Raw genomic sequence first — 18,961 nt, forward strand, 5'->3', positions numbered from 1 at the left:
GAATCACAGGTAACCAGGCTTCTCTGTCAGGATTTTCTAATTCCATCTTTCTTAAACTGAGGTTTGAAACCACTCCTGGCTGCTGCAGTGCAACTGCAGTTGCTCTGTTGGTAATAATCAGAGGCCATGATTAAGGCTTCTTTTTCTGTTTCAGAAATACAGCTACTCTGATTATTTACACATTTGTCTTGTCTGAATCAATCTACTGCATGGAGTACTTTGATTTCTTTTAAGACATTATACAGACAGCAACGGGTGGTGCTTTCCAGCTGTCTTTTTTCCTTTCTTGAGAAGCAAAGTTTTGAAAAGATTTAGAAGCCCTCTGATTTTAGAGATGGATGCTAGCTTACTGCTTCTTCAAGGCCCTCCAGCTTGAAGAATGATACAGCTGTTTAAGCAGCAAGCATCTCAAGACAAAGATGTAAGAAATGATACCGTGATTTTAATGCAATTAATCCATTACGGAATTCTAAAAATAATAAAAGAATATATCACTAAGTTTGTATAGAATAGTATTATTAACTTTTGATCAACAAATCAAAACTGGTTCACATAACATTTTATTCACAAGTAGAAAAAGTATTACAAAATGATTTATACAAGATTTTAATTTACATTCCTTAAAGGAGCATTTAAAACAGCACTGTAATTTCCTAGACATGGTATGTGGGCAGTCGAAATGCAATGGTACTGTATGCTTTCTATTGGCATGTACAACATCGCTTGCCACAAGCAATATAAAAAAGACCAATTTGGTTAAATTAAAGAAAAAAGTATATACACAATATACACATGTATTTAAAAAGCACTCTCTTCATTGTCCCCTCTCAATTTGCTCTCAAGCTGTCACTCATTTGCAGAAATGAGTGTTTTTCTCTGGAGTTGCCAGACAAAACAACTTATACAAAGTGTAAATTCCAATGGAAAAAACATACTTACTGTGGCAGATGCTGGCAAAACTTTTGAACATAGCATTTTAAAGAACTGTTGTTGTTAGTGAAAGTTAAATCTCCCCATGTTCTAAAAATTTCTCACCGTATACTGAAATGCACATTGGATTTTTTCTATTTACAAAGTATATACAAAGAAGCACACATCTCTTCATGCACATGTAGTGAAAAATACTAATTGTTATATCTTAAATGTATGAAAGTATCCAAAGAAATAATTCAAAACTGTTCTTATTTGAATATATATGTTCCAGTATTTAGCTGACTAATTGTACTCCCTTTATAACTGCATATTATTCTGCCAGTGACCAAATGGTGCTATTTGCCACTTACAAAAAGAAATCACTTACATAATTTCTTCACTCCCTTTGGTTTGAATTTGTTAACAGTACGCATGATTTCTGCACACATGAATATTCTCACTGGTGAAAAGCTGAAGCATTTTACTGCCTTGGCTGCCTACGCTGGCTTCAGCTATTCTTGTGCAGGTTCAACCTTCTATTGCATGCTTCAAAGCAAAAGTGTTTTTCCATTATGGAATATGAATACTGTCTCAACATTTCCATTGCCACACAAACCATGTGTGGAAAGATGAGTAATATTTATTGCAAATTTGCATTTGTTTTGCTGATTGCTTTGCTTTCGTCAAGGCACATTGGGTACTTAAAAGAATAATTGCTGGAGTTCATCACTGACAAGTTGGAGCCTGTTGAATGTAATGAATCAGTAGAGGTTATTGGGATTACTCACAGAACTGAGAACTATTTTAGGGATAAAATGGCTTCAGGAGAAATGGTATTATGAGATAGCGTGCAACAAATTGCATTCAAAAAAATCTTAGCAGCAATGAAGGCAGAGAGCTGACACTTTGCTAGGCATGCACACAACTTTGAGGATTCAAAGGGTTTTTTTTTTTGTAAATGCTATGAAGCAGGTTTTGTATTTTGTGTGGCAAAAATGAATCTACATAATACTACAGACAGAAGGTAGCGTAATGTGGATGAATAGGTCTGCTAAATGAAAGAAAAAGGTCAACATGAAGCTTGACCCTTAAAAATAATGCATTACTAAAAAATATTAGTAATAGTCTCCTTGTATGAATACTTTCATGGCACCTCCTATAGACTAGTATTTTGATGTGACAGCTGATTACATTTATTTCAACATCTCAAAATTACATGCTATAACAACAAGTGCTGTATTCCAATACTGAGACTACCAATTAAGCATAACAACCCTATCTATACGGCTGACTTTCATTAAACTAAATCTAATTTAAAGCTAATCTCCTGCTATATTTAACAAAACAATGCCTCCTCCACAAATGTAATAATTGGATGGAGGGGACTTCAGCCATACATATTGTAACATGCAAATTCTTCAACTCCCCAAACTAGCTTATTGACTATAATGTAATATATAAGAAAAGCTTCAGTTTACCAATAGATGGTCCTTGCATAAATAGAAATGTTTGTTTTCATAAGTCAAGCCCTTCAACAGCAGGAAACTGATTTAAAATTAGAACCAGCCAAAAAAATCCTAATGCATGCATAAATCTGCAAGCAGAACAACTGGCAGCGTCCTGTCCCATGCCTTCTGACATCTTTAGTCATATTTAAGATGCCCACCTAAACACGCTGAAGCATTTCTATTTCTTGCTGTATTTACATATACTTTTAAGCTCACTCCGTTAGACTTTTTGAGAATCTGAGGGAATAGAAGGTTCTTTTTCAAAAGCGATGAAAAAGGTCATAAATCAATTTTCAGGGTTGTCCTAGGGTGCTCCTTGAAGTTTCATTCTACTGCTGTTGCAGCTCAGATGCAACTGCTCAGAAGGTGTGAAATGATGCTATTTTTTTCCATCTGGTTTTAAAACCATGCGACATTGAAGACTGGACTACGTTTGATGAGAATCAGCAAAGGAGCATAAGGGACACGTTCATCTTTAGTGCTGAGAGGAATAGCGTGGTTTCCTAAAAGAAAGTGATAGAACATTGGTTACATAAGCTCATAAAACACCTTCATGTACTTCTGCAGTTAACTAAGCGCTAAAAAATTCAGCTTGCTTACAGCTTGCTGTAAAAAATCACCTAAACCTAAAGCTGAAACCTGTAGCAAATTGTTACTTACTTTGCAATATAATAAAATAAGAAAGTATGGACCTACTCAAGACTGCTGTGCATCCACATGTACTGAGATAAAGGGGAAGAAACCACCCCCTGATTAAAAGGGGCAAACTGAGGTGAAAGAATTTTCTTGAAGTGGTACAGGTGGACAGAGTTCAGCCTGAAAATACATCTCAGGCAAGTCTAGTCCTGGTCCTCAAATATGACTTATATTTCTCAATTAAAGATGCATACATAATGATGCACTGCAGAGTCCAAATATGGGGAAATTGTACAAAACAAATCAGTGAAGTCTATTAAAGAAAAAAACATGAAGAAAAACCTAACCCTCCCAAACCATCTTGCTTATTCAGAATAATACACAAATCTAAGTAGAACCACCACGCAGCCTTCTTTTCTCCAGGCTGAACAGCCCCAACTTCCTCAGCCTATCTTCACATGGGAGGTGCTCCAGTCCCCTGATCATCCTCGTGGCCCTCCTCTGGACTTGTTCCAGCAGTTCCATGTCCTTTTCATGTTGAGGACACCAGAACTGCATGCAATACTCCAGGTGAGGTCTCATGAGAGCAGAGTAGAGGGGCAGGATCACCTCCTTCGACCTGCTGGTCACGCTCCTTTTGATGCAACCCAGGATACGGTTGGCTTTCTGGGCTGCGAGCGCACACTGAAGCTGGCTCATGTTTGTTTTCTCATGAACACAGCACCCCCAAGTCCTTCTCTGCAGGGCCACTCTGAATCTCTTCTCTGCCCAACCTGTAGCTGTGCCTGGGATTGCTCTGACCCAGGTGTAGGACCTTGCACTTGTCATGGTTGAACTTCATAAGGTTGGCATCAGCCCACCTCACAAGCATGTCAAGGTCCCTCTGGATGGCATCCCTTCCCTCCAGCGTATCAACCGGACCACACGGCTTGGTGTCATCGGCAAACTTGCTGAGGGCGCACTCAATCCCACTGTCCATGTCAGTGATGAAGATGTTAAACACGACCGGTCCCAACACCGATCCCTGAGGGACACGACTCGTTACCGGTCTCCAGCTGGACATTGAGCCACTGACCACAACTTTTTGCGTGCGGCCATCCAGCCAGTTCTTTGCCCACGAAGTGGTCCACCTATCGAATTGATGTCTCTCTAGTTTAGAGACAAGGATGTCATGTGGGACAGTGTCAAATGCTTTGCACAAGTCCAAGTGATGACAGCAATTGCTTTTCCCCTATCTATCAGTTCTGTAACCCCATTGCTGGAGGCCAGTTCTATTGTGTATCAACCTCTGAAGCTGATACATGGTTTAGTGGGAAAAAACCCACAAGTCTTTTAATTTTTAATCTTGTTAATATGGAAATATGTTCCCTTAAAATATCAGGAGAGCATTTAAGTTCTATTGATGGCTGCTGAAAAAGTGGGAACTCACAGCATTAAGGTTTTCAGTCATAGCCATGTCATTGTACCTTCCTATATGTATCTGGAGAATACAGCTACCACCTAATGGTATTTAGCATATTGCAAAGTGAAACTATGACAATTGTTAACCTGACACGTGGTCAGTTAGTACCAGACATTGTTAGAAGCAAAACTATCTATTCTAAATAATCTATTGAGAAAGATATGTATGACTAGAGAGCAGAGTTTGGCCTCTTCAGGAACCTGCTTAGTAAGGTTCCATGGGATATAGCCCTGGAGGGCAGGGGGGCCCAAGACTGTTGGTTGATATTCAGGGATCACCTGCTACAAGCTCAGGAGTGCTGCATCCCAACTAGAAGGAAGTGCAGCAGGAGGGCCAGGAGACCTCCTTGGATGGATAAGGAGCTGCTGAGGAAAATTCAAAGGAAAAAAGAGGCTTACAAAAAGTGGAAGCAAGGACAGGCGGCCTGGGAAGAGTACAGGGATGTTGTCCGGGAAGCTAGGGACCAGGTTAGGAAGGCTAAGGCCCAGTTAGAATTAAACCTAGCCAGGGACGTTAAGGATAACAGGTAGGGATTCTATAGGTACATTGCAAATAAAAGACTAGGAACAATACAGGCTCTCTCCGGAAGCTATCGGGAGAACTGGCTACACAGGATTTGGAGAAGGCTGAGGTTCTGAATGACTTCTTTGCCTTGGTCTTCACTGGCAAAGGCTCTGACAGCACCACCCAGTTCTTAGAAGGTAGACGCAGGGGCTGTGAGAATGAAGACCTTGGGCCCACTGTAGGAGAGGATCTGGTTTGAGACCATCTTAAAAATCTGAACATGCAGAAGTCCACGGGACCTGATGGAATCCATCCGCGGGTCCTGAAGGAGCTGGCGAATGAAGTTGCTAAGCCACTGGCCATCGTATTTGAAAAATCATGGCAGTCAGGTGAAGTTCCTGATGACTGGAAAAAGGGAAATATAACCCCCATTTTCAAGAAGGGGAAAATGGAAGACCCAGGGAATTACAGACCAGTCAGTCTCACCTCTGTGCCTGGCAAAATCTTGGACCACATTCTCCTGGACAGCATGCTAAGGCACATAAAGAACAACAAGGTGCTTGGTGACAGCCAGCATGGCTTCACTAAGGGGAAATCCTGCCTGATCAATTTGGTGGCCTTCTATGATGGAGCTACAGAACTGATGGACAGGGGCTAGGCAGTCGACGTCATCTGCCTGGATTCGTGCAAATCGTTCGACACTGTCCCACACAACATCCTTGTCTCTAAATTGGAGAGACATCAATTTGATGGATGGACCACTCGGTGGACAAAGAACTGCCTGGATGGCCGCACACAAAGAGTTGTGGTCAATGGCTCGATGTCCGGCTGGAGACCGGTAACGAGTGGTGTCCCCCAGGGATCGGTGTTGGGACCGGTCTTGTTTAACATCTTCATCACTGACATGGACAGTGGGATTGAGTGCTCCCTCAGCAAGTTTGCTGATGACACCAAGCTGTGTGGTCCGGCTGATATGCTGGAGGGAAGGGATGCCATCCAGAGGGACCTTGACACGCTTGTGAGGTGGGCTGATGCCAACCTTATGAAGTTCAACCATGGCAAGTGCAAGGTCCTACATGTGGGTTGGAGCAATCCCAGGCACAGCTACAGACTGGGCAGAGAAGAGATTCAGAGCAGCCCTGCGGAGGACTTGGGGGTGTTGGGTTCATGAGAAAACAAACATGAGCCAGCTTCAGTGTGCACTTGCAGCCCAGAAAGCCATCCGTATCCTGGCCTGCATCCAAAGAAGTGTGACCAGCAGGTCAAAGGAGGTGATCCTGCCCCTCTACTCTGCTCTTGTGAGACCTCACCTGGAGTATTGTGTGCAGTTCTGGTGTCCTCAACATAAAAAGGACATGGAACTGCTGGAACAAGTCCAGAGGAGGGCCACGAGGATGATCAGGGGACTGGAGCACCTCCCATATGAAGATGATAGGCTGAGGAAGTTGGGGCTGTTCAGCCTGGAGAAGGGGAGGCTACATAGAGACCTCATAGCAGCCTTCCAGTATCTGAAGGGGACCTATAAGGATGCTGGGGAGGGACTATTTGTTAGGGACTGTAGTGACAGGACAAGGGGTAATGGGTTAAAACTTAAACCGGGGAAGTTTAGATTGGATATAAGGAGGAAGTTCTTTATTACAAGGGTGGTGAGGCACTGGAATGGGTTGCCCAGGGAGGTTGTGAATGCTCCATCACTGGTGGTGTTCAAGGTGAGGCTGGACAGAGAGTTGGGTGGCAAGGTTTAGTATGAGATGTCCCTGCCCATGGCAGGGGGGTTGGAACTAGATGATCTTAAGGTCCTTTCCAACCCTAACTATTTTATGATTCAATGACTTAGATGAGGCTGATATTTCCAGTGATAGAAGTAGATTTTCCAGCTGATATACAAGTTCCACTGAAGTCAATGGCAAAAAAGCTCTGGACTTAGCAGTCTGTTTACCTCCTTTTCCTCCTCTTGAAAACATCACCTAAAGAATTAAGGCTTGATTTACAAAGAATTAACTAACAACTATTGCACTTACTTACATGTTTTCAGAACATGCTTTTTTTTTTTAAATACTAATTACTTTCTACTTCTGTAAGGGCAATATGAAAGTGGCATGCAAACCAAATGGAAGAGGATCAAAGGAAGGCAGTTTCGTTTCTGCAGAAGACCCAAAATGTTCATAATTACAGATAGTGTAATTTTCTTAATTAAGTTTGGTGGATTATTAATATTAGTGGCAACTGCTTCTGTTCCTGCCTCTGTGTATATGCACAGACTATTTCAGCTTTCCAGCCACAGCCTGCATAAACCTTGAGTAACAACACCAGTACACGCCATGATTTAGGATCTTTTTGCAGATTAGTTTTTTGTTCCAGGTTACTTCCAATAGTAGAAAATGCCATTTAAAAATACAGAACACAGCTAATATTAAAAAAGATATAATGATGAAGCAGTAGCAGTCACTGTTATATGCTAGAAAGGATTGTTTATAACTTTTTTTCATTCTGACCTTGGACCTGCATTTTCTCTGAGCTTTTATAGATTAAATTATATTTTATGGACAAGCTTCTAGAATGTTTTTTCTGATGACATGGTCATATGAATGGCATTAAAATGCATTAAAGATTCTCTCTTCTGTTTACGTTACTGCTGTAGTAACTTCACACACAAGATAAATATTTTTTGCTGAACACCTGCATGTCTTTTATGCTTTGTTTACAATGAACAAAGACAAGTCTTCAGTTCTTCCCTCATAAACAAGGACTAGCCTCACATAATAGTTTAGTCATAAGGCTATTAAGCTGATTTTTCCCCCTGAATTTCAATGAAAAAAGCCCTCAACCTGATAAAAGCTGACTGGTGTAACTCACCCCTGTATTCTGGTTTATACTATTCATATCATTTGAGTAATTACAGCTTAAAATTCAATCAATGATTCAAAATGTGAAACTTCGATGTGAATCGAAGAGATTCGATTCAAGTCGAATCTCTTGTAGAGTTTTAATTTATTTCAGCAATAGCTAGGTGAAATCTATAGAGAAACATAACCCTACAATGTTTTACCATTCTATTTTTATCTAGCAGCCCATGTCTTAAGTACTCATTCTCACTCCTTTGTAGTTATGGATTTTACCTCTTTATCAGTCTGTAGAGTCATTTTCTGTTCCATTATGCTTTGTCTTTGCCTGGGTTTCAGCAGCCTCTGCGTTCTGAAGTGATGAAACTTCTGTGCATGTTCTATGTTTAGAGATTTCAAAAGACTTCGCAACATTTCCATCAAGAGACTTAGCTGAAATAAGTACTTCACTTAGCTCCTGGTCATTATCCAGCCCAATAGTGGCTGCATTTTCAATCTCAGTACTGCGGGATTTTGCAGATCCTTCAGCCAGTTCTGAATATGATTCACAGAAAGAAATGCTGTCACAACAAGCTGAGTTTTGCATAAGAGGCCAAGCATCTGGAATGTCTCCGCAAGTAGAGTGTGAAAGAGATCCAAGGAAGGTAGGAATCATTTCTCCAGTAACAGAATCAGAAGCCCTGTGAAAAGATATAAGACACATGGTTTCAAAAGCATTTCAGAAAATATTATCAGTATTGTAATTATTGCCATTAATAAATATAGGTATTTCACAAAAGTTTATCAGGGTCATATTATGTTAATGCTCTAGAGGCATCCTGTACAAACAAGTTCTTTTGAAAAAATACAGTTTGTTCCTTGTCTGTAAACGAAGAAAGCTCTAGACAACACTACTTGAGGTAAAGAGGATGCCTAGAGACCTTCATACTCTGAATTCAGGGTTCTAGAACACATGAACTGCAGTTGGGGTTGTCAGAACAGAAATAAGATGAAAAAATATTATAGCAGTGTTCAGATAACAAAGACTGTTGCAAGAAGGTATTTGTTCTCCGTGCATGGTGGGGTGTTAAAACAAGATATAACAGGCTTAAATTGCAGCAAAAAAAGATGTTTGGGAAGACTGTGGAATCTCCAACACCAGGGTTTTTCTCAAAATAAAACCCAAAACCCTTCAGGCTAAACAGAACTCAATGGAGTAAAAGAAGTGAAGGGGGTTCAGACTGGAAGAAGGCAATAGACAACAAGACTGCTTGAAACTCCTTCTGTCTGTGATCTCACACTGAACATGCCTTCACATTAGACTTTTCAGTTTGCTCTGTTCAGCCTTCAAAATGTGGAAAGTATTTTTCCTACCCTTTTTCATGTGGAAAGGACATAATATTAAAGAAGGGCAAGGATTTTCAGTTCTCACGAGAGTTATTTTTAGTTTACTTGGAAGAAAGTGGAAGTAGAAACTCAGTATTATCTATCTCAAGTATATTTAAAGTCCAGGATGATACTGACATGTCTGAGTGCTCTATACCTGCCTATCTGTTGAAAGCCCATTAATGTTTTTTACTGTAATATACTAAAATAAGTATTAACAAAACCAAAACAATATACTAATATGTTTTACTTCCAAAACCTGCCTACAGATTTATAAAACTGTAAAGGCTACATGAAGTCAGTATATCAGTAATATATATATATATAATATACAATACTAATTTGTGTGACATAACTTATCCCACATAAACAATGCCTGTAACTGATTTTAAGCCACCTTACTCATTTCCAAAACAGAATGCTTTAATGGCTTTGATATACACAAAGCATTTTCATAGATGAGGCCAAAAGTCACAACATCAAACCACAATTGAAGGAAATACATTATTCTGGCAAAGGAAATTGGAGCAAACTCTATTTCTACTGGGAGGAACCATGGGATCTTTGATGTCCACATACCATGAATATAACATGTATTTTTAAAGCCTTAACCAAAAGATCCCTCACCAAGTACACAACTCAGTTTTTCAGCCTCAGTGACATAAAAGGATGACTCAAGCTTGCTGGTATTTAAACAAGTTTTTATAGAAAATTTAAGTATTTTGTACCTTGTACTTAGGTCACCGAGTCACCTTGCATAAACAATGCCTATGAAGAAGCTGCCTCTACAGTTTTAGTTACATTTGGCCATAAGAACAAAACAGCTGGAGACCAATTTAAACCTTCTATGGAAAACTATTCTAGCTAAAAGAAATAAATACATCCTGTGTTAAAATCTGTACTCAGGAAACTCTGGATGACACCGTAAATTTTATATATTTAGCTCATGGCACTGCTGTAGAAATAACTACTCTACTACTCTATTTATATTCAGTTGATCAGGAGAAAATAATGGCTACAGTCTGGTAGAAATTCAGAAATACTAGATATTTCAAATCCCACAGTCAGTAGGAGTTCCTATAAAAAGAAAGTCTTCATGACACTTTTAAACTGATACTTAATCTGATCCTTAATCCCCCCAGATTCACAAGTTTATGCAGCACCTTGCCAAGGCATAGCAGAAGAGAGGGTCACCAAAGCCTCTAAGGTACCACACAGTAATTCCACAGCAAACAGCCACTGTATCTGTATAAATATTAATCTGACTGCATACAAAATATTTAATGTTTTATAGACATTTATAAAACTAAGTTACCTTTCATTAAGCGTAGTCTGTGAGTGGAAAGCACAGCTGTGACTGCTGTGCTCCATGCTACAGGTTTCATCACAGCACAGTGATGGAATCAAGTGAACTGGCCCTAAGGAATGAAAATTATTTAACAATGTTGAAAGTGTTACAGCTCTGTATACTCTTAGTCTCTGTCCTCCCTCAAACTTGATTATTAATTTACCAGTTACATTAGAATGTATGGGTTGAAGAATGAGATTTCTTATTGCAAAAAACTAGTTTGTTACTTTAAAATCAAATTACTTATAAAAGTCAAGCCCTTCCTCCAGCTGTAATATAGATGTCAGTCATGAATATCTACGTTTTAAATTACTTTGTATTTCAATTGGATGCACATGAGAGGAACTACCACATCTCTGAGTTAATGTGTTAAAATTGTATTTGTGTTAAATTATGTAGTTGTTAATGCAATAAATGCATCTTTTCTGATGCAACTTCATAAAATCTGAATTATCTGAATTGTTCAGGTTATTAATGTCCTTCAGCATTCATATCATGTTCTTAGATACTGCCTGGTAAATCCTTGAGACTAATTTAAGCCTCAAAGCCAGATGCAGTGCTATTTTTATCTGAAAGAAATGAGATAGACATGTAAAGCTTAGGGTGTTTTTTGTTTTGTTTTTGATTTTTTTTTTTTTTTTTTAAGTGAGGGGTCATTGGAATGAAAACAGGAAAAAAATCACAACCAAATAGCTACTTAGAAATTCTATCTGCTTATTGAGAAATTAGCTTAAGACAAAGGGTAGTTTGACTATATTAGCTCTGTAGTTGAAGTTCAGTGTCACAGCTCTAATGTTAGATATATGTTAAATATATGCTCATCATGCCATAAAGTCACCTTTTAGTAGACATAACATACCACATGTCTGTGATGTGCTTCTCTGGCACTGACAACACGTTCTGTGGTCATATTCATTTAGCCGTGGTCTGTCAAAACATGACAATTCAGAGCCATTGTAGTGAATGTCTTCTGATCTCAGAGACCCTTTGGACAAAATGAATATAAACATATATTAGTAAATGATACCCTTTGCCCTGTTCAGAGACTCCTATCTTCATAGAATGCCTAAATGTCACACTAAACAGTATTTCTATACATCTTCCAACTAAAAGATCCACAGCGATCATGCAGTTTCATATAATGCAAACCACAGATTTTACAACAAACCCTAGAACAGCTGGTTCAACTACAGCCACTTCTAGCAAGACATCTGCTCTTATTTTGATGATTTAAGGGTATATCTGTTACATTTTCTCAGTGTTTAACAATTCTCAGTGATTCCCATCTGAAATTTTCCACATTCAGCTTTCAGCCACTGGGATTTTGTTTATATTATCTTAAAGAGCTATATATTAACAGCAGAATTCCTTTAATCTGTATAATTGTAGGCCAAGGCAAACGAGTTACTAAACTTCACTAACTGAAGCTTGAATTCACTACGTCTGAATTTCTGAAAACTTGCATTGTAAAACCTCTTCTAAGTTAGGAACAAGTCTTGCAATGCCTCTCTCAATCTCTTTTTACTGTGCTGTAAACAGTGATATAAATCTTGTTTGATATCCACAGTTCATTAGGTGCTATAAACATTTTAAGAGAAGATGTAAAAAATGATAAACGGGAACTAGAGTGCCTTTGACTTCTTTTTCTTATTTTAAATTAATGGGCAGAAAAATGTTCATTATAAACAAACTGAATTACATTGATGAGCTGTTATGGATTTTTAAATTCAGAGATCTAACTGGCTTAGGCATTTAAGTCATCTTGAATATGCCCATAAAAGCAAAATTGTTAATGATGAATCTGCTATCTAGACCAGCCACATTCAGTATCTTGATGAACCAATCTGTTTCACAATAGCTTGTGATGCACAGATCCTCCAAGCTGCTATTTCCACACTGGCATTGCAACTCTATAATGATTTACCAGCTTGCATCCCAAATGGTCCAAATATATCCATGCAGCATCTGACAAAGTGTGGCAAGGAAGTAATGCAATTGCACTATTTCTGGACATCTGCACAGCATTTTCCTCAGCAGAAGCTGGAACATTCACACTCAATTGGCAAACTTGTATGGAGTCTTGGGCTTTATCCAGATTGTTCATCTCATTGTTAACCTTGCTTTAATGCCGTAGACTTTTTTTTTACCAACAGAGAAATCTGCCCAGCTAGTACCAGTATATATAAAAATTACAAAGAAACAGTAATAACTGGAAACTCACAGCTTGGTTTCTTCTCCATAAACTGCCTCTTACAATAGATAACACAAAGAATAAGGAGAGCTAAGAGCACAGTTGCAAGGGCACTGCATATAACAGCTGCTAGTGCAGTGTCTCGAGGACTGGAAGCAGTCGAAGGGATCTTCACAAGATTTACTTTGGTGGTACCTGCAACATAATTATATAATATTTAAGGTGAACTGTTAACATTTCAGGAATATAGTTATGTAAATGAAAGTCTGGGAAATAAAAGAGGTATGTATCACAAAAAAAAGACATTCCATATGCTAATGTTGCACATACAAGTAGATATGAATATCAGCAACCAAAAACATATTTTAAAAATTATATTGCAAAACGAATTATGATGAGGGCAGACACACACAAACATATTCTGACTATCCGTGAGAATGGACTCAGATCTTCTCCATGAAAACCAAGACCTCTCAATTTTTAATGTCAGATGATTTTTATATGGAGAACACTTCTTAGTGTATATGTGAGAAAGCTGTCCACTAGAGGGAGTCATGAACTTCTCTTAAAAAGGTAAGCTTCCTGAGACCCCAGACCCCCACAGAAGGTATTCGCTTGGTTGTGTATGCTATGACACCATGGTCATTTCTAAGACCAAATTTAGTATTTCAACTATGTTATCTTTTTTTATTCAGTGATAGTTTGTTAATACAAATAATACCTCTGGTAAAAATTCGAAAAGATTGACTTTATATCCATAATAGTAGACTTCAGTGATTTTTCTAGCTTTGACAAACATTATGTGAAAAATGAAAAATCTTTTTAAAGGATCAAAGCTTCAACTACATCTATTGAAACTATCTTATATTACAGATGGTCTTTTAAAACAAATTCTTTTTCAGCAGCTTATGAATTTTGATAGCCCATCTATTTCCATCTACTTTGAAGTCCACATCAATTCAATGTTTTATGGGAAAAAGGAACAAAAAAAATTGAATATTTCTGTCACAGCAAATTTTTTAAAACCCACAAACCATATTTTATTAACTTAGAAGATAAATTGCCTCTTTATGCCAGAAAATCTTTGGTTAAAACCTAAAGACTATAATTTCCTAAAAAATGTTCCATGTAGCCTGAAATTTAAATTAGGAGACGAATGTTTGACAGAGTATATTCAAATCACTAATTAAATTGTACATACACATAATTGATATCTACTGCAATACAGTAACAGCAGGAGAGAACTTTCTAGATTAGTGCAATCAATGGAATTATATTACTCAGGAATAATTTTCTGAAACAATTACGGTATTTCCTCTACACACACCAAACGTGGGCACCAAAGAGTTTACAATGTCACGTTGCTTTGTTATAATGGCCAGATTGCCAACCAGCTAGATATTTTGAAAATAATTCCATCCAATTCTGAGTCTTCAGACCACTTAGCACCAAAGAAAATATTAACTTCTAGGAAATAAAAAATCCAAATTCTTTACAAAAGGTGCTTGACATGATAGAGAAAAACAGGTTCCTTGGATTATAGTATCATGTAGCTGCTGGTAACTGCGGGAAGATGAAATAACGGAGAGGTCAGATCACAGCTGCTATTCGGAAGAAAGAATATTTAGCTGTAAATTTCCCAATTTCAATGTGTAAAGAAACAAGTGTTATTGCATTTACATCTGCTCAAATACTTCTCTTTGTCTTTGACTTGTATCACTAATTTCCAGTGTCACATCAAAATTGTGAAAAACAAATTATAGCAGATCTTTCTTATGCGCCTTTAACTTGCCAAATTGGACAAAGTGGAGCTACTGTAAAGTCCAAGGAACTGCCACAAAAATGTGAACCTGCTTGAGCAGAGGGGGTGAACCAGATGGTCTCCATAGGTCCTTTCTTACCCCAACTGTTCAGCAATTCTGAGTTATTAAAATAGAGCAGATCTGAAAACTGAAGTCAATAAAGAGGCTGATGTCTACGTGAACTAGACATGTATTTTGAAACTGTGCCCTTGTACTGAAACGTTGCCATTTTCATTATCGTAGCAGATAGTCCATGATTTGTGTTCCAGATAACAGACTAAAATTCTAGTTCAGGATCTTGGGTACTTTTCCTCTTAAATAATTATTACCTGTCTTTCTCTTTATGTTCTTCTATAATTCCTGTTACTGACAGAGCTAAGTTTTATGACCTCTTTTCCAGATCTTCATTGTTATTTAAAAGAAAAAGCAACCAGTGTCATAATCTTTTTGTCATAAATTGAATGCTTCTGGCAGGAGCATCACAAGCTTCCACAGAAAAAACTTTTCACTTAGTTCTAGGATTCTTGCAGCTGTAGTTTTAAGTTCATAGTTTTAACAGACTGCAGAAATTTCTGCATTGTATGCAAAGTTCCAGGACATAATTCTGTGAGAAGCAGTAAAACTGTATGAAAAAAAGCTGTCTATACAGCAATGTATGGTGGCTTTGGCGCGAATAAATCAGGGGCTGTGCTTTGATATCAGGTTTTCAGTTGTAGTCAACTGCCTCATCTAGTCTTTAGAAGGTTAAAACCAGACTGGACAAGTATTTACGAACAAGACAATAAAAAAACTGATCTGAACATCTTCAAATATTTTTATTGAATATAAAGATATATTCATCTTCATATCAATAGACCTACTTGTATCAATGTACCTACCTAAAAGCACTTAACAGTTCTTAGTAATTAGACCTTCCTAATTAGTAGAAAAAAGAATTGCAAATTTTGAAAGCAAAAATAGAACAATAGTTCTGGAGGTGAAACTGCTATATTTTTGTCATTCATTTGCTCACAAAATGTATCTATGTGCAACTATAGTTACATATTCTGGGAAATTATACATGATATATATTTCTTTAGTGCCTATCAGCAATGTCCAAACTAGAAATACAGGATTTTATTTTAAACAGAAAATTTTAAATTTATTTTAGCTTTTTAGATACTTAATATTTTTTTTATTTGGTTGACTTTTCTTTTCTCTTGTGAAAGCAATTATCTGTTCCTGAGAATGCCTACCACTCATCTTCACCTTCAAAGAACTTTTTGGAATGTCTGCTGTGAGCAGTCCATTGTAGTGTAGCTCTAATAATAATGATAGCAATCTTCCCTGCAGAGACCAACATTTCAGAAGTGGATTGCTATTGCAGAAGTGGCCCGTTGGGCATTGCTGAACTGCTTTCAGTGTCACTCAGATACGCAAGCATTTTCATAAACAATGTCTTTCTTTTCAGGCTCACAGACTTAATGATCCCATTTCAGAAAACCAAGGAGGTATATTTTAAACTCACACTTACATCTATTAAATGATTACATGGTTAAATTTAAATATGTAATTAAGCACTTTGTGAATTGGACATGATACATTCAGGAAGGAGGGAGGTGGTGCACATTGGTTTATGATTCTGGAAAGCATGTGCATATTATGCATCACGAAAAATATATGTTATTTAAGAAATAGATTACCTTTTCTAAGTTCCAACACATTCCGGAAATGTGCTAGTTAGCACTAAAGAAGAGTTACCCAAAATACCAAGTTATCATGTCCTGCGTAATTCTGAGCAGCATGCCTGAATATACATTCCTAATTAACTGATAGTACATTGTAAAGTCAGTATACGCAAAGGTGTGGTTCTTAGAAGCAAGTAAAGTTTCTGTTAATCCAAGATGGTTAAATAGCAGTAACTCAGCTAATACAGAACATACGAAACCCATCTGTATCACTGCAACTTCTGCCAATAAACAGAATAGTTGAATTTTCAGCCCATTATACTAAACAACTAGAGACAGGACAAAATGGAGTAAGACTTCCTTTATAGCTTATTTCATGTTTATTTTCTCAGATTATTATTTTATTTTTAGAATCATGATTAGTTACAGTCACTACTGGAATTAGCATGCCTAAAAGAAAGCTTTCTGCGGTGATAAACCATGTGACAACAGAACTTGTAGCATTTTAAAGTGTCTTCCATGGATTTAGTAAATAATAAAAGGGTAATATAATAATTACAAAAGATGAAGAGAATAAAATGTTTAGAATATTATGTTTGGGTTTTCTTCCTTACCATGTCAAATCAATGCTAACCTAAAGAGGGTTTATTCAATAAAACAAAACTAACCAAAACTGCACTTAACATAACAATAACGTGGTAACATTGGACAGAGTGCCACCTTTTGCAATCAGGATTAAAAAATAAAGACACAGAAGTAAATTAAAATGATGTTAGTTGCTGGAATATGGGTATTTCTGATGAAGAGAGGGGGAAGGAGCATTTGCTTATTGTAAAATGTCCTTGCCCATTACCTTTACGTTGATTGACCCAAGCCGGTGGTATCAACCTTAATTTGACAAGAATTAAAGGCTTAGACATACCCTCAAGTTACCTTAATTTAACAAGTTACTGCCTGTCAGCTGAACTGCAGTGGCTATCTGTATGTGTGCTCTTGAAAATATAAGGCATTGTGACTTATCTTGAAATTCCTTCATGTTGAAAGAAGTTTAAAAGATGTTTATGTTCACTTAAAAATAAAAAGGCAGCACCTCTGCCTAGTCCCCAGTAAGCAAAATAATGTATTATGTTTAAACATAATGTGTGTATATAATTCAGAAAGTCAGCAGACTGCCTCCCTTCTCCTGATCTTTCAAGTAGGAGGTAAGAAACTTTATTAAACATTACTGTTGGAGACTGTGGTAAACACTGGAGAAAGAGAGTCTCCCAACATCTGTGACAGGACAGCCATTTGCATGCATGGCCTACACCCAAAAGTTCATCATGTCAAACCACATTTTCCAAATGTGCTCCAAGTGCTGACTTTAAAGCCTTTAGTCTCTAAGTTAGTGCCCTACAACTTTTTTGTTTCATTTTACTGGATTTGTTATTTTTTTTAATAAATAAAACCCTAGGGAAGAAAATGACTATTCAAGTATTTATCCATTGTTTGGAAATGCTGAGAAATGTGCTTATAAATTAAAATCTCTGGAATTTGATTTATTCATTTCCAAGACCATTTCTCTTGCACTGCATATTTTCACAAACTCCAACTGCTGAATGCCTTTTATGCCTTTAATGTTTCAAATGTTAGAACAATTACACTGTGTATATGGGTTTAAAATATACATAAACTCCACAGGACTGGATACACACCACTATGGAAGTCATAGTCAGCCTCTGCAACACATTTTTTCTTTTAGTAATTAAAAGATGTAAATTCTTGGTACTGCCATGGTCATCTAAATTGAACTGATTTACAGGCACAAAAGTTACACTTTTATACATAAAACTTTCACATTTGAGAACTGTTTAGAGATTTAAAAATACTGCTACATGAAAATAAAGCCTCAGGTCACTGGTACCCACAAATAACCTGCAAAAAACCACCACACCAGAGTAAGCAAAAAATCAGAGGAAGTTGGATAAAATCTGTGTCACTGCTGAACTACTTATATACCCCTTGCTCCTAACATAACATAACTGGCTATTAATATGAAAAGACAGTATGTCTCTCCTCCATAAATCTGAAATACTCAGCATGATCTGGTGGCACAAACTATATACTGCTGTTAATATGACTTCAGTAGTGCCAGCAATTACCCTTCTGACCTTTGCTTCTAGCAGCTTGCTTTACGCCCCTGACAGTTGCGGGTGTCTAATATCTGTTTTGCACAAAATGCAATTTGTTTCTCAGGTGTTTTCATGTATTAAATCAGTATCACAATTTGTGTCAGAACATGTGAGATTGCTAGATAGAGCAGAAAACCTACTTCCTCCTTCACTTCACTTCTAACTCATACTTTTAACCGAACTATTTTACAAACATGTTTTGTGAAAAGAGCGTAGTATTTTAGGATAGTCTCTTGTTCAAATCCAACTATAGAAAGTATCTATGCCACCCAGGCTATGAAAGTTGCTTTGTTGTTTCAACAGAAGATGAAAATAGAAACTATCTGTTCTCTATTGTGTATGTTCAGTCCCAATATATCTTTGCAGAATAAAAACAACCTGGTGCAATATTTGAGTCAATTAAGACTGTTTATGACAGTTATTGCTTGCATACACAATCATTCCCAGTTCCAAAGCACTTATACAAGGCATTACTCACGTAAGCAGAAGAGTTTGTGGTGCCTAAATGCACACCATTTTCAAGTGGGTAAGTACAGCCATTAACTGTTTTCT

General features: G+C 37.4%; 1 protein-coding gene across 4 annotated transcripts in view; it reads right to left on the reverse strand.

The window, feature by feature from the left end:
* Positions 1-549: 549 nt before the first annotated feature.
* TNFRSF19 (TNF receptor superfamily member 19) overlaps positions 550-18,961 on the reverse strand; it is a 63,889-nt gene continuing 45,477 nt past the window's right edge. For all 4 annotated transcript variants that reach the window (XM_065675866.1, XM_065675868.1, XM_065675869.1 and 1 more), the window contains 5 exons: positions 12,800-12,964; positions 11,438-11,563; positions 10,546-10,648; positions 8,142-8,545; positions 550-2,923 (listed from right to left, as the gene is read on the reverse strand). In XM_065675866.1, coding sequence (XP_065531938.1) covers positions 8,149-8,545; positions 10,546-10,648; positions 11,438-11,563; positions 12,800-12,964 — 791 coding nt within the window. In that variant the 3' untranslated portion in view covers positions 550-2,923; positions 8,142-8,148. The remainder of the gene's footprint in view (positions 2,924-8,141; positions 8,546-10,545; positions 10,649-11,437; positions 11,564-12,799; positions 12,965-18,961) is intronic.

This window comes from Lathamus discolor, chromosome 4 (assembly GCF_037157495.1).
Source record: "Lathamus discolor isolate bLatDis1 chromosome 4, bLatDis1.hap1, whole genome shotgun sequence".
In the NCBI taxonomy this organism is placed as follows: Eukaryota; Metazoa; Chordata; class Aves; order Psittaciformes; family Psittacidae; genus Lathamus; species Lathamus discolor.